This window comes from Neoarius graeffei, chromosome 1, assembly GCF_027579695.1.
Source record: "Neoarius graeffei isolate fNeoGra1 chromosome 1, fNeoGra1.pri, whole genome shotgun sequence".
Lineage (NCBI taxonomy): Eukaryota > Metazoa > Chordata > Actinopteri > Siluriformes > Ariidae > Neoarius > Neoarius graeffei.
The window spans coordinates 24372661-24399795 of record NC_083569.1 but is presented as its reverse complement, the minus strand read 5'-3'; the positions used below and the strand labels follow the sequence as shown (position 1 = coordinate 24399795).

Sequence of the window (27135 nt, the reverse complement as noted above, 5' to 3'; positions counted from 1 at the left end):
GGTTTTTGCACGATCTTTTACTGTTGTTTTGTATTGCGATCATTGTGTAGGTATTGTGTAGGTTTTGTCATTGCTCTTTTCTTTCTGTTGTCCCTGTTGTTCTATTTTGTTGTATCCCCTTGTTTCTTATGTGGTCTGTCATTCCTGTAGCCTGTGGGATTTTTTTTTTTTACTTTTTTGTAAGTCACATAGTTCTTTGTGTTCCATATGTTGTTTCAAAGTTTTGGTGTCTTCAGTATTGTTCTGCGGTGTAGAAAATGGTAATACACTTTTTTGCTCCTCCTACTCAAGCAAGTAGGACGCTTCTTTGCTTTGCTCCTGCTTTCTTGATCTTGATTTCTATACTTTACTTTCTCATTTAATTTCCACTATTTTTTCATTTTATTTTTCATCTTTATAAGCTTTTAATTTAATTTTAATTTAATTTCCACTATTTTTTCATTTTATTTTTCATCTTTATAAGATAAGTTAGCTTTTAAAACAAAATGCCAGGGGACAAAAAATCCTGCAGAAAATGCATGGAACTAGAACAGAGGATTTCTATCCTGGAATCAAAGATTGATGCTCTGCCAAAGATGGACGAATTAAAAGCGATATCTCAGGAAAGGAGTACAGAAACAGTGGCTGAGAATGCAGAGATTGCACTCCGACAGACCGATGGCATTGCAGATCAAGTGGATGAATTCATCAATCAAGCTGGGCAAAATGTGAGTACAGAAAACTGGCAAATGATGGGTGGCAAGCCCAAAAATAAAAACAGAAGAGTAATTACCTCAACACCAGCTCGTTCTACAAATTACAATAGGATTTACAATCCTATGGAAAATCCACAGCCCATAAGGCTTCAGAACAAATTTGAATGCCTCAGGGATGTGGAAGAGGATTTTTCAAGTGGACAAACACATCGTAAAAAGAGATCGCACCAAGATCGAAGAGCTGTGGGAAGAGGCAAAAAGCAGCTCATAACACCACCTGATCCCACAACCCTTGTTCTTGGTGATTCCACTGTAAGACATTTAAAAGGTCATAGGATGATTATTTGCTGCCTTCCAAATGCATCCATCTCTGACACCAAAGACAGCATTTTGAAACTCATGTCCAAGCATAAAACTATCAAACGTATTGTTGTGCATGTGGGAGCAAATGATGTTTTCAGAGAACAGCTGTTTGTCCAAGATGATTTCAGAAAACTTTTTTCTGATCTCTATAAGACTGGAATACAATCTTTTATTAGTGGCCCACTCCCAGCGAGAGGAAGTTTTGCATTTCCTCGACTCTTCAGTCTTAACACCTGGCTTGGAAAAACTTGTTTTTCATTTGGTATGAACTTCATAGACAATTTTAACCTTTTCTGGAATTGCAGAGAATTCTTCAAGCCAAATAGCACTGAACTCAGCTGGATTGGAGCCAAAGTCTTAGTAGACCATTACAGACTTGCAATCTTTTCTCAGCCAGCATTGAGGAAAACAGTTGATAAGATGTTGCAGACTGACATAGTTACAAAAAACAATACCTCTGCAAAGCCAAAACAATCATCTTTGCAAGTCGTCATCAAGGACACACAGACATCTGACCTGCCAGACTGCCAAGATTCAAAGACAGACTGCCAAAAATCAGAGACAAAATGCCATACAAAGAACTCACCAATTTCTCGCTCTTCTGACTTCAATGCGCCATCTCCATCTCCCACCCGCATGGATTTCCCTAATAGTATGCAAAGATCACTCCCAGTGGCTACACTCTCTTTTTCCAGCCCAAATCTGTCGCGACAAGCAGTGTACCCAGTTCATCAAAACTGTGTTCGCCCAGGACTTTCAGCTGGCTACAAATGTTTTTCACCATCTAAAAGATACATGTCATCTCCAATCCTTTCACCCTCAAACCAAATGGAACATTTAGAAAGTCTTGTTTGATGTACTCTGGGTCCCTGCAAATGGGTGTAGTTTTGAAAACCAGCTGGGACCCAATATGCCTATGCCATTCTCTATTTCTGTGTTGATAAGAAATAGAAAACATAGAGCACATTTAACCCAGGGGGTAAACCAATCTAATCTCCTTCCTGTTTTAAAACAACATCAGAGTGCACAAGCAGATATTACTTCTAGACTTTCTGTAAAGCTAGCTCTTCTGAATGTTAGCTCACTTTTAAACAAGTCATTTTTAATTAATGATCTTATCTGCAAACACAATCTTGATTTTTTGCTTCTAACTGAAACCTGGCTGGATCAAGCAAATAGTGCTACCACCCTTATTGAAGCAGCTCCCCCAAATTTTAATTTTTTGAATGTTACCCGACAAGGGAAAGGTGGAGGGATCGCAAATATATTCAAAGTCTCTTTTCAATGTAAACAATCCTCACTTGGTGATTTTATATCCTTTGAACACTTATGTGCACTTGTTACATGCTCTCCTAACATATTATTATTAACTATTTATAGGCCTCCGAGACATTCAGCCAAAGTCTTTCTTGAAGAGTTTGGTGAACTGTTGTCAGTCATTTGCTTAGAGTTTGATTGTCTTATTATATCTGGGGATTTTAACTTGCATGTAGATGATACTGAAAACACTTATGCCAAAGAATTACTTGCACTTACTGACAACTTCAACCTAGTACAACATGTACAGGGGCCGACCCACTCTCGTGGTCATACCCTTGACCTCGTCATCACAAAGGGTCTTACTGTTTCTACTACTGTTGTTGACCTGGCCTTATCTGATCATTTTTGTGTTTTCTCTGATGTTTCTATGTCTCCTCACATTCAGAACAGCTCAACGACTATGGGTAGGACAGTCATAAATGACAACACGTGTTCTCTTTGAGCAAGCTCTCTCTCAGAACTCAACCAAAATGTCAGACTCTGTAGATGATTTACTGGAATTTTTTAATTTAAATATGACCCAAATTATGGATGATATTCCTCCATTCAAAATCAAAAGAGTCAATGATAAGCAGAAAGCACCATGGAAGTAGTACCTGGCTGTTAAACTGCTAAAGAGAGAATGTAGAAAGACTGAAAGAAAATGGTGCAAATCTAAACTTCACATCTCATCTCATTATCTCTAGCCGCTTTATCCTTCTACAGGGTCGCAGGCAAGCTGGAGCCTATCCCAGCTGACTACAGGCGAAAGGCGGGGTACACCCTGGACAAGTCGCCAGGTCATCACAGGGCTGACACATAGACACAGACAACCATTCACACTCACATTCACGGTCAATTTAGAGTCACCAGTTAACCTAACCTGCATGTCTTTGGACTGTGGGGGAAACTGGAGCACCCGGAGGAAACCCATGCGGACACGGGGAGAACATGCAAACTCCACACAGAAAGGCCCTCGCCGGCCCCGGGGCTCGAACCCAGGACCTTCTTGCTGTGAGGCAACAGCGCTAACCACTACACCACCGTGCCGCCCCTAAACTTCACATCCATTATCAAATCCATAAAGAGATGCTTTGTAATTATAATTATGAAATTCGTAAAGCAAGACAGTCTTTCTTCTCCAACATCATCAACAGGAATATGAACAATGCCCGTGTGCTATTTTCAACAGTAGAGAAGCTAACTAATCCCCCACCACAATTAGCACCTGAACTTCTCTCAGTTAATAAATGCAATGAGTTTGCATCCTTCTTCAAAGGTAAAATTGATAAAATACGGCAGAATATTGCTCATAATATATCTCAGTTGCAAAAAATTGAAAAACTGCAATCACCAATAACACAGATAGATAACTTCAACACAATGTCAGAATTTTGTTTAATTGATTATGAGACTCTTGAAAAAACTGTACAAAATCTCAGTTCCTCAACATCTGAATTGGTCATTCTGCCCACCAAATTTTTTAAGTCTGTTCTTCATCTTATAATTACAGATGTGCTTCAAATTGTAAATACATCCCTAGAGACTGGCGTTGTTCCTGTGTCCCTGAAAAAAGCCATTGTAAAGCCCCTACTTAAAAAAAAATAATCTGGATCCTTCAGTATTAAATAACTACAGGCCAATATCAAATTTACCATTCATCGGGAAAATCCTTGAAAAAATTGTCTTCAATCAATTAACTGCCTTCTTGATATCAAACAGCCGTTTTGATAATTTTCAGTCAGGATTTCGTGCCAATCATAGCACTGAAACAGCGCTGATTAAAGTTATAAATGACATACGTCTTAATACTGATGCAGGCAAAACATCGGTCCTGGTGTTACTGGACCTCAGTGCAGCTTTTGATACTGTTGATCACAACATACTGCTATATCGACTTGAACACTGGGTTGGATTGACTGGTAAAGTTATCAATTGGTTAAATTCATACTTAAAAGATAGAAGCTTCTTTGTTACCATGGGAAATTGTTCCTCAACGTCAATGTCCTTGACCTGTGGTGTCCCCCAGGGGTCGATTCTTGGACCATTACTATTCAACCTTTATATGCTCCCACTTGGGCAAATTATCAATAACAATTCAATTTTTTATCACTGCTATGCAGATGACACCCAAATTTATTTTGCTTTATCACCTAATGATTATGCCCCCCTTGAATGTCTCTACCAGTGTATCGATCAAATCAACAACTGGATGTCACAAAATTTTCTTAAGCTGAACACAGATAAAACAGAAGTAATTCTATTTGGAAAAAAGATGAAAGACTCAGGATTACCACTATTCTTGACACAAAAGGGATTAAAACTAAAGAAATGGTTAAAAATCTTGGTGTTTTCATTGACAGCGAGCTAAACTTTGACAGTCACATGAAAGCAATCACTAAAACGGCATTTTATCACCTAAAAAACATTTCCAAACTAAGAGGACTTATGTCAAAAAATGATCTGGAAAAACTGATACATGCCTTCATCTCTAGTAGGGTTGATTACTGCAATGGCCTTTTCACAGGCCTGCCAAAAAAGACCATCAAATGACTTCAGCTGGTTCAAAATGCAGCGGCTAGGGTTCTCACACAAACAAAAAGAACAGAGCATATTACTCCAATTCTAAGGTCCCTTCACTGGCTTCCAGTAAGCTACAGAATTGACTTTAAAGCATTGCTGCTGGTGTACAAATCTCTAAATGGTACAGGGCCCAATTACCTCTCTGATATGTTGCAGCGGCCTAACCCAATCAGATCTACCAGATCGCAACAGAAAAATTTACTATTAAAACCTGTTGTTAAAACAAAGTGTGGTGAAGCAGCTTTTAGCTACTATGCAGTACAGCTATGGAACCAACTGCCAGAGGACATTAAAAATGCTCCTGCTGTTGGCAGCTTCAAATCTAGGTTAAAGACCAAGCTGTTTTCAGATGCTTTCTGTTAAATAATTAATAGTGTCTTCTTTACATGTTTTTATAATCTGTACTTTTACAGTTTCTGCATGTTTCAAATTTTACTTAACTTTTATTCAATTTTATTCTGCTGTTTTTTTTCTCCCCCTATTTGAACTTCTACTTCATTTTATTATTTTATTTCTACTATTGTTTAATTCTTATTATATTTTTCCCATTTATTTTAAGTAATTTTATTCTCTATTGTTTACTGTTTTGCTTTTACTTCTGTAAAGCACATTGAACTGCCACTGTGTATGAAATGTGCTATATAAATAAACTTGCCTTGCCTTGCCTTGCCTTCAGCAGAGCACGTACTGTGGATTGAGTCATGACCAGTCCAGCTTGAATGCATTTCAAATGCATGAATTTGTATCCATGCATCATGTCATATTGGTTTAATTGCTCATTCAGGAAGAGCGCAACTTCCAGCAAGTCAGACTTGCCTTTCCGCCTGAACAACTCCAACAATTTGATTCGTTTCCGTAGCGTTGACATGCTTATTTGAATGCCATCCATCCTGAGACATGTTAATATTTCCCAGTGCCTCATGCCAAGAAAGAAGTAAAAGCTTATACTGCCAGAGATATCCATCATTCCCTTGCTAATCACAGTAGCCACACATCACTTCCTAGCATGAAACTGATATGGCTAAATGATAAGCGGACATAATATTATCTCAAAATTATGAGATAATATCTCGTAATTTTGAGATAATTATCTCGTAATTATGAGATACTATCTCGTAATTATGAAATCTTATCTCATAATTGAGATAATGATCTCGTAATTATGAGATAACCTGCTGTTTTTTTTTATTATTAGGTGAATGCAATGCACTTCCGTAATAATTGATACTAATAGAGAAATAGAAAATGTTCATTTTAATTTAATTAATTTATCAAAAAGGGCTGAATATTTGCAATTACAGTTGTGTTCACAATTATTCAACCCCCACTGAAATTAAGTGTTTTGGCCAGTTTGACATTGATTTTGATCATTTCAGTCATCTTATTTACAATTAAATCAAAGAGGCACTTGTAAATTAGACAAATATAACATAACATTTATAATAAAATGACCACAAATGTCTTTTCTGTGCTCACATCATTATCAGTTTTATTCAACCCCCAAGTGACATTCATTCTTAGTACTTAGTACAACATCCTTTTCCAGTTATAACATCTTTCAAGCGTGAAGCATAGCTTGACACAAGTGTCTTGCAGCGACCAACGGGTATCTTAGCCCATTCTTCATGGGCAAAAGCCTCCAGTTCAGTCACATTCTTAGGCTTGCGCGCTGCAACTGCCTTCTTTAGGTCCCACCAGAGGTTCTCAATCGGATTTAAGTCTGGTGACTGCGATGGCCACTCCAGAATGTTCCAGCCCTTCATCTTCAACCATGCTCTCGTGGACTTGGATGTGTGCTTAGGATCATTGTCCTGTTGAAAGCTCCAACGTCTCCCAAGCCACAGGTTTGTGATAGACTCCATCACATTTTCTTCCAAGATTTCCTGGTACTGAAGAGAATTCATGGTACCCTGCACATGATGAAGCTTCCCTGTACCATTAGAAGCAAAACAGCCCCAAAGCATAATTGACCCCCCGCCATGCTTCACAGTAGGCAAGGTGTTCTTTTCTTCATAGGCCTGGTTCTTCCTCCTCCAAACATAGCGCTGGTCCATGGGCCCAAACAGTTCTAATTTAGTTTCATCAGTCCACAGAACACTTTCCCAAAACTTTTGTGGCTTGTCCACATGACTTTTGGCATACTGCAGTCGACTTTTCTTATTCTTTGGAGTCAGCAAGGGGGTGCGCTTGGGAGTTCTGGCATAGAGGCTGTCATTACGCAGTGTGCACCTTATTGTCTGTGCTGAAACCTCAATGCCCACATCTGACAGATCTTTTTTCAGTTCCTCACCAGTCACATGGGGATTTTTATCCACCTGGCACTTCAGGTAGCGCACAGCAGTCGCCGTCAGGATCTTCTTTCTGCCACGACCAGGTAGCGTTTCCACTGTGCCCTTTGCCTTGAATTTACAGATGATGCTTCCGATAGTATCTCTTGGAATGTTTAACATTTTGGAAATCTTCTTATATCCATTGCCATTCTTGTGAAGAGAAATAACCTCTTCTCTTGTCTTCTGGGACCATTCTCTTGCCTTCACCATGTTTGTCAACACACCAGTAAATGTCTAGAAGGAGCTGAGTATCACAGTCCTTTTAAATCTGCCTAATTGGTGCTTATTATGCTTGATTGATGCTCGTTGACATCCACAGGTGTTTTCAATACCTGATTGAAAACATTTGAATGAACCTCTGTTCTTAAGAGTGGTAGTCTTAAAGGGGTTGAATAATTGTGTCACTGAAGAAATCACAAAAAGGCCATTTAATACTTTATTACAAAAGCAATTGATGTCAATTTAGTTGCATTTGGTTCTTTAACAAGTCCTTGTAAGATGTCATTATGAACACAATTACAAATGTACACTGAATTCCCTAAAACCCTTTACAGCATTGGGTGTTGAATAATTTTGAACAAAACTGTATATGGTAAATTGTTTCCTGATCTCATCTCAATGTGAAATGTTCAGGGGTAGGTTTCCTGAAAGCCTCTTAAGTCTAAGGCCAAGTTTACATTAGACCGTATCTGTCTCGTTTTCTTCGCGGATGCACTGTCCGTTTACATTAAAACGCCTGGAAACGCCGGGAAACGGGAATCCGCCAGGGTCCACGTATTCAATCCAGATCGTGTCTGGTCCGGTGCTGTGTAAACATTGAGAATACACGGATACGCTGTGCTGAGCTCTAGCTGGCGTCGTCATTGGACAACGTCACTGTGACATCCACCTTCCTGATTCGCTGGCGTTGGTCATGTGACACGACTGCTGAAAAACGGCGCGGACTTCCGCCTTGTATCACCTTTCATTAAAGAGTATAAAAGTATGAATACTGCAAATACTGATGCAAATACTGCCCATTGTGTAGTTATGATTGTCTTTAGGCTTGCCATCCTTCCACTTGCAAGTGGTGAGTGACGCGCATGCCCAATATGCACTGGGATTACACACACAGCAGCTCAGTCCCGAATCACTGCTCGTGCGCTTCACTCGCGCACTCTGTGAGCTGCGCAGGGCCGGAGTACGCACCCTCCAGAGGGCACTCGTTGTTCAGGGCGGAGTGATTTGGAGCGCAGGATGCCTGCGGAGCCGAGCGCATCCGTGTATTGGCGTTGCTGTGTGTACGCTAATCATGTATTGGCGTTGCTGTGTGCACGCTAATCGTTTTAAAAACGTTAATCTGATGATCCGCTGATACGGTCTAATGTAAACCCCACCTAAGAGTGTCTTTAAGTAGCTGCCTCTTAAGATCCATCATTAAACTAACGTGGTTTTCCTGAACAATGTCTTAGTCAAAGTAGTAGTTTAGTTCGCTTTTAATTTACAATGGACCTGGACCACTCTTTCACAACAAAGAGCATCTTCTCGCATCCAAAAACAGAATTTGCATGCGCTTCTGAGGAGCTCTCACAATCAGTGGGCGGAAAATGGTGTTAAATCTGCTGCCGGTGTTACATTTTTCTTGTACACTGCAAGTAATTTGAGTTAATTATTAAAGAAATAAATATACACAAAACATTATGAATATATTTCAATATGCTATGGAATTACATATGATATCTTGATGTCACATTGATATCGCCACATTTTAATCACATCTAACTCAATTAGGCAAGTGATTATCTAATTTAGTGCCATAAATGAGACACATTTCTGCACCTGTGTGTGTATATATATATATATATATATATATATATATATATATATATATATATATATACACACACACACATACATATACATATATATATGAGAACATTGCCAACTTGGCATAACAGTTGAAATAATCACGACTGCATGACTGGGTAATGATGAAATGAGTGGGCACAGGGAAAACATTTATTTAATTATTTAGCTTATTATTTCTTCATTCTTTTGCATGAACATTTATTAATTTAATTTTAAAAACGTGCTTGGAATAAATGTTATTGTCCAAAAATCTAAAATTGTTTCAATTATTAACTGCCACACTATACCTGTAATGCTTAATGATGATACAATATTAACATATTTTAACACTTTATATTTCATCGGTTTTTGGTCAAAAACGAACGCCATGTGACCTCATTGACTGGATTTTGCAACTCCAGTACAAATGCCTTTAACAACTATGAATGCCTATATCGAGGACATGTATTGCAAAGGTGCTCTGAGCAAAGTTGTTCTTAAAGGAACAGTCCACCGTACTTCCATAATGAAATATGCTCTTATCTGAATTGAGACGAGCTGCTCCGTACCTCTCCGAGCTTTGCGTGACCTCCCAGTCAGTCAGACGCAGTCAGACGCGCTGTCACTCCTGTTAGCAATGTAGCTAGGCTCAGTATGGCCAATGGTATTTTTTGGGGCTGTAGTTAGATGCGACCAAACTCTTCCACGTTTTTCCTATTTACATAAGTTTATATGACCAGTGATATGAAACAAGTTCAGTTACACAAATTGAAATGTAGCGATTTTCTATGCTATGGAAAGTCCGCACTATAATAACAGGCGTACTAACACCTTCTGCGCGCTTTGGCAGTGCATTGATATCTGAGCTCCGTATCAATGCGCTGCTGAATACGTATCCGGCTTATGCTGGGGGGCTGTGCCCCCCAGACCCCCCCCTTTTCCTCAGATTTCTTATTTACAATTTCACAGCCCTGGCTATATTTGCATTCAATAAATGATTTCTAGATCTTTTGCCTTTATTGTCTTTGAAAAAGGCGTCAAGAACCCCCTACCACCCCAATGCAAAAATGGTTTGGTCTGACTCTTTGATTAAAGGGAAAAAAACGATCATATATTGGTTGTTCAGGGCATGCCTGCCTGTCTGTGTGCCGTCACTGCATCTGCCCTGATACGGAATAAATTGTTTTGTCTCAACCAATAATTGTACATTCGTCTCACCATATCGTAACTATTCTTAACAACATTCAGACACAACACATGACAGCACAGCATCGCTCTGGGGATAAAGCAATCCTTTGTGTAAACCCAAAGTCTTTCTATTAAGCCTGCAGACACTCCCAATTCACCTGCTGTACTGTTACAGTACGTTGTCTGTTGACTGCCTCATCATCCTCTGAACCTCCTGACTCACATAAATGTTTACATGGAATTACTAATATGTCCAGCATTAGATGGGATTGATCCTCTGGGCCTTTTGAGCATGGTATGCATGTACACAGCAAATTCCCCAGTGTTGAGTTAACACTTTCAGAGTTAATTTGTGTCCAGCTGGACATATATAAACACAATAGGGTGTGAAATCAACACACTGGGTGTTAATTCAACACTGGGGATTTTGCTCTTTGTGTTTGGTGATGGTTTATGCTCAAAGCCTGATGAGTCCACTTTTTACTGTGGTTATTTTCTGTCTTCTTCAATACTCTCACTCCTGCTATAACTGACATTAAAAGATGCTGAAAAATCAGCTTTCTATGGCACTGTATACGTTCGACACAGCGTGTCTATTCCAGTGTGTTGAAGCTGAACGCATGTGCACTACCACTACTGGATTGGCATATTACTGCACACTTTTCGCACGTGTAGTCAATAAGCACAATCTGTGCAAATTTACATTACTGCCCCCTTCTGGAACTCATCTGTTACTGTCTCAAGGGGGAAAATGGGAGGAAAACAAAAATGAAGCTGATTTTACCTGTAATTATTTTGTATTTTACTTCATGATGCATTGTTCATTGCAGTTTCTATTTCTTTTTCATTTATTTTATTTTTTAAAACTGTCATTTAACTGTTGACCAGTCCTGCACACCGGCTTGGAGAAATTTTAGCCCATTCCTCCGTACAGTACAGCTTCAACTCTGGGATGTTGGTGGGTTTTCTCACATGAACTGCTCGCTACAGGTCCTTCCACAAAATTCGATTAGGTTAAGGTCAGGACTTTAACTTGGCCATTCCAAAACATTAACTTCATTCTTCTTTAACCATTCTTTGCTAGAACGGCTCTCGTGCTTAGGGTCGTTGTCTTGCTACATGACCCACCTTCTCTTGAGATTCAGTTCATGGACAGATGTCCTGATATTTTCCTTTAGAATTCTCTGCTATAATTCAGAATTCATTGTTCCATCAATGATGGCAAGCTGTCCTGGCCCAGATGCAGCAAAACAGGCCCAAACCATGATACTACCACCACCATGTTTCACAGATGGGATAAGGTTCTTATGTTGGAATGCAGTGTTTTCCTTTCTCCAAACATAACGCCTCTCATTTAAACCAAAAAGTTCTATGTTGGTCTCCTCCATCCACAAAACATTTTTCCAATAGCCTTCTGGCTTGTCCACGTAATCTTAAGCAAACTGCAGACAAGCAGCAATGTTCTTTTTGGAGAGGAGTGGCTTTCTCCTTGCAACCCTGCCATGCACACCATTGTTGTTCTGTGTTCTCCTGATGGTGGACTCGTGAACATTAACATTAGCCAATGTGAGAGAGGCTTTCAGTTGCTTAGAAGTTACCCTGGGGTCCTTTGTGACCTTGCCAACTATTACAGGTCTTGCTCTTGGAGTGATGTTTGTTGGTCGACCACTCCTGGGAAGGGTAACAATGGTCTTGAATTTCCTCCATTTGTACACAATCTGTCTGACTGTGGATTGGTGGAGTCCAAACTCTTTAGAGATGGTTTTGGAACCTTTTCCAGCCTGATGAGCATCAACAACACTTTTTCTGAGGTCCTCAGAAATCTCCTTTGTTCGTGCCATGATACACTTCCACAAACATGTGTTGTGAAGATCAGACTTTGATAGATCCCTGTTCTTTAAATAAAACAGGGTGCCCACTCACACCTGATTGTCATCCTATTGATTGAAAACACCTGACTCTAATTTCACCTTGAAATTAACTGCTAATTCTAGAGGTTCACATACTTTTGCCACTCACAGATATTTAATACTGGATAATTTTCCTCAATAAATAAATGACCAAGTATAATATTTTTGTCTCAGTTGTTTAACTGGGTTATCTTTGTCTACTTTTAGGATTTGTGTGAAAATCTGATGATGTTTTAGGTCATATTTATGGAGAAATACAGAAAATTCTAAAGGGTTCACAAATTTTCAAGCACCACTGTATGTGTGAGAAACACTGGGAGAACTGAAGAAAGTTTCCGTAGATAATTATTGTGGTATAACCTCAAGAACAGGAAATGTGTTGTCCATGGATTTATTTTGTACAAATTTATTGTTGCTCATGAAGTAAATTATCAGGTTTTTTAAAAAAAACATCACTAGTATTTTTGAGTTGCCACTGGCGAGGATTATTCTTTTATTCTAATAAGAAAAAAAAACTTTAAAAAGTTGATCATACAGTTGGTACACAGTTGATCTTCAAAAGCATTTTCTTTCACAGACAGGCAGTCCAGATGTGAAAGCAAACATGTACAGAGCTCCATCTTGTGAGAAAAGCACGACTCTGCTCCAGTCATGTGTAGTGCTTTTTGTACAGTGTAGTTGGGTTTCCTGTCACTGTGGGCCTCAGAGCGCAGTAGTACAGTGCAGAGTCTGTCACTGCAGCAGAGGAGATGAACAGATCCACTTTCTTACTCGTTTTATCAAGTTTAATGAACAATCGTGGATGAGGTGGTTCAGCTGGTGTGACACGTTCAGTGACTTCATCAATCAGCAGCAGAAACTCTGGTCTTGATCCAGGTTTTTGTTGGTACCAGTGAAGACTCCGAACTGATCCAGTATATGTGCAGGACAGTGTGATGTTGCTGCCTTCGGTTCCAGACATAGTGGTTTGGACTGGTTTAATGCTGTTTTCAGCAGCCTCTGTGACACAGATACTACTTTAATATCATGGCTATTCACTATTAATAAACTATTATTCATAAATAATTGTTATTTTTGTTTCTTTTAAAACATAAAATAAAATCATGTGTAATATATATGGCTTACCAGTTTCAGCAATGGTGAAGAAAAGCATGAAGAGGAGTAACATTGTTATCCTGAGTGTTTAGTTCAGACCTTTAGTTCAGAAGTAAATGTCATTGTTGTGTATTTGAGACTGTCTCTGCTGTCTCCAGATGTAACTCCACCTACTCACATACAGTGCCCATCACAATTATTGGCACCCCTTGTAAAGATTAGTACAACCCCGATTCCAAAAAAGTTGGGACAAAGTACAAATTGTAAATAAAAACGGTATGCAATGATGTGGAAGTTTCAAAATTCCATATTTTATTCAGAATAGAACATAGATGACATATCAAATGTTTAAACTGAGAAAATGTATCATTTAAAGAGAAAAGTTAGGTGATTTTAAATTTTATGACAACAACACATCTCAAAAAAGTTAGGACAAGGCCATGTTTACCACTGTGTCACAAGTTTGCCAAAGTTCACCACGAGAGACAAACTTCCAACAGCATTCTGGCAATAATGAGAAGTTTACCACTACTAGCAAACATTCAGCAGTGGAGAATGTAAGCAGGGTTGGACAACATTTCTGGAGGATGTAAGCAAGGTTGTGTGATCACTGACTGCGCCATCTTGTGTTCATTAAAGGGAAAAACCTTAACACGTGAATAAATGTTCACCAATCATACAGAGCAGAAAGACTAAAATGAGGGTTTTTTAAATACATAAATTTAAAAATATTAATTCATTCTTTCTCTCTCTCTCTCTTTCACACACACCGGATGCATCGTTTGTACATTGTGTGTGTTACAGAGAAAAGGAGAGAGTGAGAAAAGGAGACTGTGGCAGTGGGGGCGTGGTCAAGCGTCAGTCTGTGACCGGAGGGCGGAGTCATGGAAGGGAAGTGGCAGAATCACTACACCTGATGTGAATTATGCGTGTGGCTGGGAGAGTGTACGTGTGTGTCACTGAAAAGTGCAAAAATAAAGAGTTTTTGGAACTTAGTTCTGGCCTGCTGCCCTTCCGTGCTCCACCCACCCGCTCTGAAGTCTACAGAGACAAAGTTCATGTCTTAAATGAAGGGTCACTTGTTCAAATCTGCTATTCAAATCAGCAAACACCTTTGGAACACCTTCGTTTGTTTAGGTCTTCACACTAATATGGATCTGCACCTTGGAGAGTGCTGTATTAATCACACTTTTTTTTTGTTTGTTTGTTTGTTTGTTTGTTTGTTTGTTTAATAACACTGCAGTAAATCATGAAGTATTGTAACACAGTAATAGTGTACCATGGTAAGACAAATGTTGACTATTAACCACAAAAATAAGTAAATAGTTCAAAAAATAAATTCACAGCTTACGCAGGTGGCTGTTTGTAAACAGAAAAGATAAGTGACTATACAGTACATGCATGAATATTTAATGTAAGTGAATATAGTTTGATTTTCTTTAATGTTTCTCAGGTTTCAGGCACAATTAAACTGTTCACGTCTTGTGGCTCAGTCTTTCACCAAAGAGGTAATTCATCTGCCAGACCATACATCTGCACGTGTGTCAAGAAAGCTTGGCTTTTTGAAAATGGACACATACAATCTGCCTTGGGATTTGGCTGTGACTGGGACTCCAACAGAGTAATGCAGGAAATAACGGCAGCCTTCCATCCAATTGTGGAGGGATGCAGGTAAGCTTTTGATCTGTTTTGTCACATTTGCCTGTTTTATGTGCTTTGTTTTTGCAATAATAAGATGATGTACTATGAAAGGATAATTTTGAGTGTTTATTTTAAATTGAAATATTTTTATTCCCTTTTGCCTACTCATCACTCAGCGCTGTCCTCCCTCTCTTCTGCCAACCTCTGGCTGACTAAAACAGGTTTTCCTCCAGAACTGTCCTGTATTTAGTGCCATCCATCTTTCCTTTAGTCCTGACCAGCTTTCCTGTCCCTGCAGATGAAAAAATATCCCCACAGCATGATGCTGCCGCCACCATGCTTCACTGTAGGAATGGTGTTCTCAGGGTGTTGGGTTTGTGCCACACACGGCATTTCCCATGATGGCCAAAAAGATCAGGTCCAGGGTGTACCCGGCTTCTCGATCATAGTCAGCTCGGATTGGCTCCAGCTCACTGATGACCCACAATGGAAATGCAGTATAGAAAATGGATGGAGGGAGAGAACAATATACTCTGATAAGTACATAAATGAATATTTTAATTATGTGTTTTAGTGGTGTCTCTACATGTGCCTCTACTCCAGATATCTGTTTTTTTCATCTTAATTATTGTTTGTGTCACAATAAAACAACAATTTTCACCTTTAAAGTGGGAGGCATGTTGTGTAAATCAAATGGTGCTAACCCCTCAAAAATTCATTTTAATTCCAGCTTGTAATGCGACAAAACAGGACAAATATAAAGGGAGATGAATACTTTTGCAAGACAATGCAAGTTTGATTCTTCAGATACACATATGTGAAAGATGAATGAATAAGCATCTAAACTATTTAAAGAAGAATCTTGCCAGTAATCAGATCTTGGCAATGACACATCTGGCTGTGAGAAGACCTCTGCACATCCATAAGGTATGAGAGGGTATTTTTGCACTGCCGGGATTTTTTATTTATTAATTTTTATTATTTTTTTATTGGAGAGTGATAAGTAGTTATTCATTCACTTTCATCAACTTCTCTCTCACACAGCTCACCGTTTCCTGGCTCTGTGGGGTGGCTTCAGGCCGGTTTGTCTAGCCAAAGGATGAACACCAGTGGTGCCTGACTTTGATTAACCTGTAACATTAAAATGAGAAAATAACTAAACTTTCCAACCGTTTAATTTTTCGCGACTTGTTTGAGACCTGACCGTTTTTTTTTCTTCTCCTACATGTAAAGATTTACGATGGAAGTTACTATAGTAGGCTACTATTATATACAGTATCTTGGCTATACAGGGCGGCACGGTGGTGTAGTGGTTAGCGCTGTCGCCTCACAGCAAGAAGGTCCTGGGTTCGAGCCCCGGGGCCGGCGAGGGCCTTTCTGTGTGGAGTTTGCATGTTCTCCCCGTGTCCGCGTGGGTTTCCTCCGGGTGCTCCGGTTTCCCCCACAGTCCAAAGACATGCAGGTTAGGTTAACTGGTGACTCTAAATTGACCGTAGGTGTGAATGTGAGTGTGAATGGTTGTCTGTGTCTATGTGTCAGCCCTGTGATGACCTGGCGACTTGTCCAGGGTGTACCCCGCCTTTCGCCCGTAGTCAGCTGGGATAGGCTCCAGCTTGCCTGCGACCCTGTAGAAGGATAAAGCGGCTAGAGATAATGAGATGAGATGAGATCTTGGCTATACATATCACAGATGTAGGCCTATAAATTAAATATGAAAACATCAGCTGGAGTTTGGTTATTGACAGGAACACTGTTGACCCCAGCAGTAAGTGATTTCCATACCACATTTTTCTGCCTTCCTGTGATGCTACTGTTCAGGCTGCCAAATAGAAATAATTTATTCCATTGGATTTGTGATTTTAAAGCTTCTATTCTGAGGGCAGATAAGTTTCTCTTCTTGACCATATTACGCCTCTCCATGCTGTAAAGTCAAGGAGCAAGGCCTCTAAACCGATAATATTTAGGATTGTGATATTTAAATGACAATGGTTTTCACCCACCACATTTATCAATGCCCAATCATTCTTACACTGTGATTGGCAAGATACAAACGTTTCATGAATCACACGTGAACCCTGTCATATGGTGATTTCTACACTTTGACCTGCGCTGGTTTCTACATTAGATTGATAAATGAGGATTATTGTATCATCCTTGTTAGTATAGTGGACAGTATCTCCACCTGTTATGTGGACAACCGGGGTTCAATTCCCTGATGGGGAGGCTTTAAAAATTTACTAATGTGGGTGGCTCAGTTTAAAGGCATGAAGTTTACATGGGCTGGTCTTGGGCTGAAGTGCCCTTGAGTAAAGTACTGAAAGGAGGTACACAGAATCATGGCCTCGCTTTTCAATGCCTTGAGACCTCAAGTATGGCATCGGAATAGATCATACACACCACCTAGTGGCCAGTGTTAGTAATTAGCAGTCATACACTCCGCCTAGTGGCCAGTGTTAGTAATTACCAGTCATGCACACCGCCTAGTGGACAGTGTTAGTAATTACCAGTCATACACACCGCCTAGTGGCCAGTGTTAGTAATTACCAGTCATACACACCATACACACCGCCTAGTGGCCAGTGTTAGTAATTACCAGTCATACACACCGCCTCGTGGCCAGTGCTAGCGGAGCCCCATATGCATAGTGTGGGGATATATAAAGAAACCCATTGAGTTGTTTTCTGATGGTTTTGGTTCTGTGCCACCACAGGAAACCCAACAACTGAGTCGTGAGAAACCCATCGAGTTGTTTTCTGATTTCTTGCCATGATGAATTTCATTGTACCGCTTACCTTTAACTGACAAGCGTAATTTTATCATTTAAAGAAGTGTATGCTTATTTACATATCTGATTTTCTTTCAGCTCACCAGCAACCAGTTACTTTCTCTTTTGGATGAAAAGAAGCCCAAAGATTCCAGCCTGCAGAAATTGTCTAAAAATACAGCCAGATGCATACATGTCAACCTATACGGAATGTCCGTATTTTATACGGATTTGATTCAATAAACGTAGTATACGGGTGTATAAATAAAGTTATATGGATTCTTTAAAAAAACTTCAATATTTATTTAGAGCTATAATCAATTCCCACGATGATAAACGTACTGTACACCATAGACAGCCAGTAAAGAGTCTTATGAAATCGCGCGTTATCTTGTGGTAGCGAGACTTTGCTCCACTTTTGATCATGCGCACACCGCATTGCGAGAATCCCGCCAACCGTGAAGTCATAGACATATAAACATAGACGCCGCCTTCTGCGTAGACTCATACGTCATCCTCGCCGCCATATTGGATGTGGCAAAGTGGAGATTCTTCAACCATCTCTGGTATAGCGTCTAGACAGTAGCCGAGAATAAAGATGCCTCATTCATGTGCTGCGTTTAACTGTACCAACAGGTTTACTGCCCAAACGAGATCACATGGGATTACCTTTCACAGGTGAGACTGGAAAAATACTTTGTATTCATTCTGAAGGTTTATTGTTATTAATATTGAATAAAAAGTAACTGGGATATATCATTGTTAATTATCATTCAAATTTTAGGTAAATTATTTTAATTTGCATCTTATACGGATTTTATAAGGGAAATACGGATTTTGGAGGTTGGTTATACAGGTTTGATTGACCAAAGGTTGACATGTATGCAGATGGCCGATCACTGGAGTTCATTCTGTCTCAACATGCTATATTATGTGCATTATTCATTTTGATAACCGTGTAATAAGGACCTGAGACCTTCGTGCAAAACGTGCACACTTCTAAAAAAATATGTTCATCTTTTACAAACAAACTATAACTCAACTATAACTATAACTCAAACTATAACTCTTTAATGGTCTTTCTAGTTTCATAACACAATTTCTTAATATTAGTATGTTGATAATGCTGATGCTGAGGGTTTTAAATATTTCCTCAACTGCACTTTTTTTTGACAAAACCTCGATCATCTTTTCAAAGTTAAAGCTCGAATCCCCGGAGCTCCCTGTGCTGCATTCGGACGAGGAGTCCGTTCCCAGGAGGTTCTAATCCCACTGGGGTTTTATCCCGGGGTTTTGTACCGGGCAGCGGATTCAATGTATTATATTTAGTTTTCAAAATGATATTATTTTTCCAATATGTTTTTTTTTTGTATTCTTGTCTCAGCAATGGTGAAATCGAATTTGTAAATAAAATCAGTGCCCTGACTCTACTCATCAGGCCAGAGCTATTCTCTTTCTGTGTATGTTTTGTACAACATAAGGAAACAGTATAGTAACTATAACGGTAAAGAAATAAAACAAGAGAGTCTGGCTATGATATAAGAAAATTCTACAACCCAGAAACAGATGGGCTTTTAGGCAGTGCCTCAATCTATATATTACCGCTTGAAACTATCCCTATGCCATTCTTGAGGTCTCAAGGCATTTAAAAGCAAGAAGTGAGGCCATGGTTCTGCGCATCTCCTTTCAGTGCCTTGCTCAAGGGCACTTCAGCCTGAGACCAGCCCATGTTAACTGAACTACATGTCTCTGAACTGTGGGGTTAACCAGAGCTGACACAGGGAGAACATGCAAACTCCACACAGAAAGGCCCCCACCAGCCACTGAGCTCAAACCCAGAACCTTCTTGCTGTGAGGCGACAGTGTGACCCACTCCATCCCCCTGCTGCACAAGTTAATAAATTTTTAAAGTCTCCCCGTCGGGGAATCGAACCTCGGTCTTCCGCGTGACAGGCGGAGATACTGTCCACTATACTAACGAGGATGACGCAATAGCCCTCATTTATCAATCTAACGTAGAAACCAGCGCAGATCAAAGTGTAGAAATCACCGTATGACAGGGTTCACTTCCGTTTATGAGGGAAAGGAACATACACCCTCCCGACAGTCAATGCGTTATTCGCTTAAAACACATTTGCAAATTGGTAGAATGAGTTAATCATCACATGCAAGATTTGCAATTAATCAAATGAATTGATTATTATTATTATTATTATTATTCATGAGTTAGTACAATTCTGAACTTCAAATTTTAAAAGTCTGGACTTTGGAGAGATGATGGATCTCTTTTGGTGGAACACAACAGAGCAAAATATTGTGACTCTAATGTTGACCGGAAGTTGGCGCCACTGGGGGTTGGCATTGGGTTTCTGTCCCCACCAGTGTTAATACCAAACCTACACCCTTGGCTGAGAGTCTCCCAGCTTCCAATCCAGTGTCACTAACCTGATCCAGTGTTCAGTGCAGCTCAGGTTTCTCTTCACTGACCGCAAATCTTTCACCTTTTACTAAACATTTCCGGGGAGAGGGATGTTAATGAGCTCAGCTTATTTTTGCAGGCTTTGCTCTGGTAGAGCTGGACATGTTTCATGGTCAAATGTTAGAAATATCGAACCTTTTGCATGGAAACCACACACACACACACACACACGGTGACATCTCTCTTCAAAAGGATCCAGCTGTTGGGGGCGGAGTCTAGCTGTGTTCGCCTTTCTGGAGTTTAATATTTGGAAGTGGTTTATTTAAAGCTATTAACTACAGCAAGCTATTGCTTTTTGGCTAAGATCAAGTGTGGTATCTGTTTTTATTAGTTTAATATCTGGTATGTTCTGTAAATAAGAATGTTATATTAAGCAGATTTTTATAACAGAGCTTAAATAGGGGTTTGTTCTATAGTATTGAAGTGTTTCCAAGAATGGAGTTTTTGTTCAAGAAAGATCCTTTTTTTTTTTTTAGTAGATGATTTCAATGTTTGGTATGTTTTCCTTATAAGAAGAGTAGCTAGATATTTTACAGTGAAAAATTAGTGTTAGGGCTGGCTTTTACTATTCTATGCATCTTCATGGTGTTGGAGTAGCTCTAGAAATAGTTATCTTAAAAAAATTCTTTCTTTGCTTGGTTTAACTTTTCTCCATGCTCAACAAGCAACTGGACTGTTAGTCTGCAGTAATTCTTTTCCCTGCTTTTTCATTAAACAGATCACACAACACCCCCTACTCCTTCTTTTTTATTTATTTATTTATCTATCTATCTATCTATCAAGAACGCTTGTTGGCCAGACATTTCTCTGCCTGTTTGTAATGGCTAACAAAGCTGCAAAGGTGCAAGAGATGGGCCCAGGCCACCTTACCCTATACCAGCTTTCTGGACCTCCAATACAGTGTTCTCACTGATGCCACCAAAACATGAAAGTTCTGCATGCGTGCAATATTAGAGATATTGATTTCCATAAGCAAATAATGCTTGCATTTCATGCAGAAAAGAAAAAAATCTTGATTTTGTAATAGTATTGATTAAAAAACTTTGCAATAAGAAGACAGAAGCTGCTAGAAAGTATGTAGAAAGCCTAGAGCCCAGTGCAAGAGCCTGCTATATGGCGAAATTGCAGTTAATCAATAGTCTGGAACCATATGAAATGGGAGAGGAGCTGAGTGAAGACAGCGCATTGCTGCTGGCTGTGACATACCCACACATCATCAACTACTTTTTTTTTTTTTTGCTAAGTCCCCACACTGCTGAGGATCTGAAGTGTTTCAAGGGACTAGAAGCTTATTACCAGATGTGCTGTGGCTGGGTCAGGGAATGAAAAGCATGGAAATTTGGTGACACATATCTGGTGAAAGCAAAGGTGTGTACTGTGTACATTACATGTACAGTGATATACTGTAGGTCATTAATCACATCCCCTGTGGGCCTACCTCAGCTGACAGCAGATGGCTGATTGTGATTTTTAACTTTAGCTTCCTCTCAAGAGAACATACAGAAGCACCATCACAGCTAGACAGTAGAAATATGGTGTCATGTTTAATTTTCAGGCATTGATCAAAACTTAAAAAAAAACCTCATACCTGATACAAAGTGAACTGAACACGCTCTTATGTTGTGTGGATTTTTGTCGCTCAGATCTTGGTTTAGTTTGGCAAGCCAGAGACGACGACACTCCTCTGACAGTTTTCTGGTTTCCTCCCCCTGATTTTCAATTATTTTAGGTAATCGGTAGAAGTACAGATGTTTCTCACGATCTGAGCGATTGTGGCAACCCAAAACTGTGCAAGTTAGGAGAGGTTGAATACAGAATCTTGCTTTATGCTGACAACATATTACTGTTCATTAATAACCCTGAGAATTTCATCCCGACTTTAAAATAAATCATAAATCAATTTGACCTGATTTCAGGGTATAAAATTAGCTATAACAAGTTGGAGGCCTTACCGTTGGGTGACTTGGGGGACTGGGTAACTCCTGTCAGTTTCCTTTTCAGGTGGTCAACCTCAGGTTTTACATATCTGGGCATCAGAGTTTCAGCAGACATTAAAGAGCTGTATAAATGAAAATTGAAAGCAATTGTAACATCTGTTAAAGATAACCTTAACAAGTGGTTTGATCTTCCGATGTCTTGGATGGGTAGAATAAGTTTGATTACAATGAATATATTTCCCAGGATATTATACCCTATGCAAATGTTGCCACTTAAGATGAATAGGAAAGTCATTTTAGATGTTGAAGGATCTCTGTCAAAATTTATATGGCATGGAAAGAAACCTCGGAGAAGGATGAAGACCTTACAGATGTCAAAAGACAGTGGGGGTCAGGCACCTCCCAATTTCCTTTACTACAATTGGGCTCGTAATGCCCGAATAATATCAAGCTGGCTGAAAAATGTGAGTTGGAGATACTGAGGTCAGTCAGCAATTCAAGAAATAAAGACAAGCAAACTGAAAGGAATCTGTGATAGCTAACCTTCACAGCTCATCAGAGGAGCATATCAGCAGAAAAATAGTGTGCAATGAGTTGATTTGGTCATTGTTGCAAACAATGCCACGGTTGTGGGTTTAATCCAAATAGTGGCTGTTTTCACAGATGTGCTGCTTTGAATTTGGAGAAAGAAATTTGATCTTGGCTTGGCTGAAAGTGCAGATGATTCAGATGGTTTGCAAGATGACAAGAAAGTTTTTTCTCTCTAAAATGCAAGCAAGGTGACAGTTGCTGCTTTGGAGAAAGTGGGTATCAATCCCACTACCTCTTACATGCGAAGCAAGTGCTCTACCACTTGAGCTAAATCCCCAGCAGTGAGTTAGGGTTTGTCCAACTAAATACCGGGAGTTTCCCAAACTGCCCTTCCTGACCTGCTCGTTGCTCTCTGGAACCATGCCTGAGTTTCCATTGGTTGTTTGTTTATTTTCAAGTGAGCGATTGCCCAGAAGTGGATATTATTCTGGGGGAGTGTATTCTGACTCCCATTTGCTTGAATATCAGTTGGTGAGCTTCAAGGGTTTTGCCACTAAAACAACCCAATCTCCTGACATGGAGTCCCTGGCATGCTTCTCACACTTTTGGGGCATGCCTCAGGAAGCATTTGTTGCTTCATTGTTCATTGACAGCAGTTGGGTAGAAGGTGGTGAAAAGTGCCTTTTCAGGACAGATGCAAGCTTTTCATCAGCAGGTTTAAGAATACAAGCAGGTCTCATCTCATTATCTCTAGCCGCTTTATCCTTCTACAGGGTCGCAGGCAAGCTGGAGCCTATCCCAGCTGACTACGGGCGAAAGGCGGGGTACACCCTGGACAAGTCGCCAGGTCATCACAGGGCTGACACATAGACACAGACAACCATTCACACTCACATTCACACCTACGGTCAATTTAGAGTCGCCAGTTAACCTAACCTGCATGTCTTTGGACTGTGGAGCACCCAGAGGAAACCCACGCAGACACGGGGAGAACATGCAAACTCCACACAGAAAGGCCCTCGCCGGCCACGGGGCTCGAACCCGGACCTTCTTGCTAATACAAGCAGGTAAGCATCATATTTTCACTTTGTAAAAGCTGTCTAAGCTGACTTTGCACACAAGCAAGAGTTAGAATTTCATAGTGGATGGTGGGAATATGACAACCCTGTTGAAAAATGTGAGTTGGAGATACTGAGGTCAGTCAGCAATTCAGGAAATAAAGACAAGCAAACTGAAAGGAATCTGTGTTAGCTAACATTCGGAGCTCATCAGAGGAGCATATCAGCAGAAAAGTAGTATGCAGCTAGTTGATTTTGGTCATTGTTGCAAACAGTGCCAAGGTTGTGGGTTTAATCCAAATACTGACTGTTTTCACAGATGTGCTGCTTTGAATGTGGCAAAAGAAATTTGATCTTGACTTGGCTGAAAGTGCAGATGATTCAGATGGTTTGCAAGATGACAAGAAAGTTTTTCTCTGTTAAAAGCAAGCAAGATGGCAGTTACTGTTTTGGAGAATGTGGGCCTCAAGCTCACTACTGCTTACATGCTAAGCAAGCACTCTACCACTTGTGCTAATTCCCCTGCTGTGTCTGAGGGTTTGTCCAACTAACTACGACAAACAGCCCCCCCAAACTGCCCTTCCTGGCCTGCTCATTGCTCTCTGGAACCATGCCTGAGTTTCCACTGGTTCGTGCAAAACGTGCACACTTCGAAAACAATATTTTCATCTTTTACAAACAAACTATAACTCTAGAAAACTCTTTAATGGTCTTTCTAGTTTCATAACACAATTTCTTAATATTAGTATGCTGATAATGCCAATGCTGAGTGTTTTAAATATTTCCTCAATTGCACTTTTTTTTTAACAAAACCTCGATCATCTTTTCAAAGTCAAAACTCGAATCCCCGGAGCACCATGCGCTGCATTCGGACGAGGAGTCTGTTCCTGGGAGGTTCTAATCCCACTGGGGTTTTATCCCGGGGTTTTGTACCAGGCAGCGGATTCATTGTATTATATTTAGTTTTCAATATCTCATCTCATCTCTCATCTCATTATCTCTAGCCGCTTTATTCTGTTCTACAGGGTCGCAGGCAAGCTGGAGCCTATCCCAGCTGACTACGGGTGAAAGGCGGGGTACACCCTGGACAAGTCGCCAGGTCATCACAGGGCTGACACATAGACACAGACAACCATTCACACCTACAGTCAATTTAGAGTCACCAGTTAACCTAACCTGCATGTCTTTGGACTGTGGGGGAAACCAGAGCACCCGGAGGAAACCCACGCGGACACGGGGAGAACATGCAAACTCCACACAGAAAGGCCCTCGCCGCCCATGGGGCTCGAACCTGGACCTTCTTGCTGTGAGGCAACAGCGCTAACCGCTACACCACCATGCCGCCCCTAGTTTTCAATATGATATTATTTTTCCAATATGTTATTTTTTTTGTATTCTTGTCTCAGCAATGGTGAAATCGAATTTGTAAATAAAATCAGTGCCCTGACTCTACTCATCAGGCCAGAGCTCTTCTCTTTCTTTGTATGTTTTGTACAACATAAGGAAACAGTATAGTAACTATAACGGTAAAGAAATAAAACAAGAGAGGCTGGCTATGATATAAGAAAATTCTACAACCCAGAAACAGATGGGCTTTTAGGCAGTGCCTCAATCTATATATTACAGATTTCCGGGGAGAGGAATGTTAATGAGTTCAGCTTATTTTTGCAGGCTTTGCTCTGGTAGAGCTGCACATTTTTGGTGGTCAAATGTTAGAAATATTGAACTTTTTGCATGGAAACCACACACACACCCAAAGCCCAAAGCGATGTCTCTGTTCAAAAGGATCCAGCTGTTGGGGGTGGAGTCTATCTGTGTTTACCTTTCTGGATTTTAATATTTGGAAGTGGTATATTTAAAGCCATTGACAGTAGTAAGTTGTTGTTTCTTTGTTGTTTGTTTTAGATGAAGCATAGTGTTTGTTTTTATCACTTTAATATCTGACATGTTATTTAACTGGAAATGTTATATTAAATAGACTTTTTGACCAAGGAGCTGGAGTTGGGGTTTGCTTCTTCTGCTCCACTCATCAACCTAGTTTTATAGTATTTCCAGGAATAGTGCCTTGTCCTAAACACAAAGAAACAGCTTTCTTATTTGATATATTCTTTAAATAAAAATAATAAATGAGTTTTCTAAAGTAATGAGTGGGAATAGAGCTTTTTCTATTCTATCTGTTCACATGACATTGTAGTACATCTAGAAATTGTCTTGTTAAAAAAATAAGTAAAGAAATAAGTTATTTCTTTGCTGGGTTGACCTTTTCCCCATTTCCTGATTTTCTCCATGTTCAACAAGCTACTGGACCGTTAGTCTGCAGTAATTCTCTCCCCTAGGTCCCAACCGGCCATACGATTTTTTGGCATTTCCCAAATCGCTGCGTTTTTTTTTGTTGTTGTTCATGGAGAAAGACATGCGTTGGCCGTAAGTTTGTCTTGCAACCTGAAAAAACGTAAGCGCCCGTAGAGTTTGTTTGACATGACAAAGAACCTCTGCGGCCGGTCTGTGGCCAGTCTACGGCTCGAAAATCAGCACATCACATGCGTGCCCTCCGTGCGTTTCTTGCGTTTTTTGCACGTAGACCGGCCGTAGGAGCACGTACGGCCGGTTGTGACCGAGGCTACAGATCACACAACACCCCAACTCTTTCTTTCTTTCTTTCCATCAAAAACGCTCGTTGGTCAGACATTTCTCTGCCTGTGTGCAATGGCTAATAAAGCTGTAAAGGTGTAAGAGATTGGCCCAGGCCACCTTACCCTATACCAGCTTTCTGCACCTCCAATACAGTGTCACTAACCTGGTTAAGTATAACCTAGATTTTGAGTGGTGTAAGGTGCTGTGTTTAGGTTGCAGTCTTTTCTGGAGGTGTGGACTTGAATCCCACTTCTAATATTTGCTATCGCGGGTTATGAACGGGCCATGGGTTTTATGCTCATGGTTTGCGTTTAGTGAATGCTTGTCGCGAGTTTTGCCTGCATGTGAGTGAAAATGGAAGCTTCAGCTAGCATGCCTTTTCAGAAAAATTTGTATTTTTTTTTTCAGTTTGTTGTGAATATCTGCCACATGTTACAATGTATTTTATGTAGGTATTTTATGTTTTTAGATGTAAAAATATTAAGTTTTAGTTCGTGGAACGACATGTGACGTTTGACTTGGATTATCATGTGGTTACAATGTCAACTGAATGTTGACATTGACAAATTACAAAACTAGAAATTAATACAAACAACAAAGAATGATTAACCATGTAGCCAGCAGTCAGGGTTCCGAGAATTTTTTTTCCAACAGGTTGACGATTTCAGGTAAAACCTTCAATCATGTGTTCATGTGCTGCTGGAATTTCATTATATCATTCAAAGGTTTGACAGTGAAAACAACCCTTTGGCTATGTCATGGTGTAATGGTTAGCACCCTGGACTTTGACTCTAGTGATCT

General features: G+C 40.0%; 2 non-coding genes, 1 pseudogene and 1 gene segment (V, D, J or C); 3 read left to right on the top strand and 1 right to left on the bottom strand.

Annotated features, from left to right (window-relative positions):
- The window catches only part of LOC132884270 (T cell receptor alpha variable 17-like), a 49886-nt gene extending 36483 nt beyond the window's left edge, over window positions 1-13403 (bottom strand). The window contains 3 exon segments of the V gene segment in view: window positions 7170-7339; window positions 12932-13194; window positions 13321-13403. Of these exon segments, the coding sequence occupies window positions 7170-7339; window positions 12932-13194; window positions 13321-13363 (476 nt within the window).
- A 6755-nt stretch (window positions 13404-20158) lies between these two features.
- Window positions 20159-20272, top strand: LOC132896335 (U5 spliceosomal RNA). Its single transcript, XR_009656002.1, has one exon. It is a non-coding gene; the product is annotated as a U5 spliceosomal RNA (small nuclear RNA).
- A 179-nt stretch (window positions 20273-20451) lies between these two features.
- LOC132898438 (U2 spliceosomal RNA) lies at window positions 20452-20571 on the top strand (annotated as a pseudogene).
- Window positions 20572-25580: 5009 nt separating this feature from the next.
- On the top strand, window positions 25581-25771 carry LOC132898325 (U2 spliceosomal RNA). The gene has a single exon (XR_009656488.1). It is a non-coding gene; the product is annotated as a U2 spliceosomal RNA (small nuclear RNA).
- The last annotated feature ends 1364 nt before the right edge of the window (window positions 25772-27135 follow it).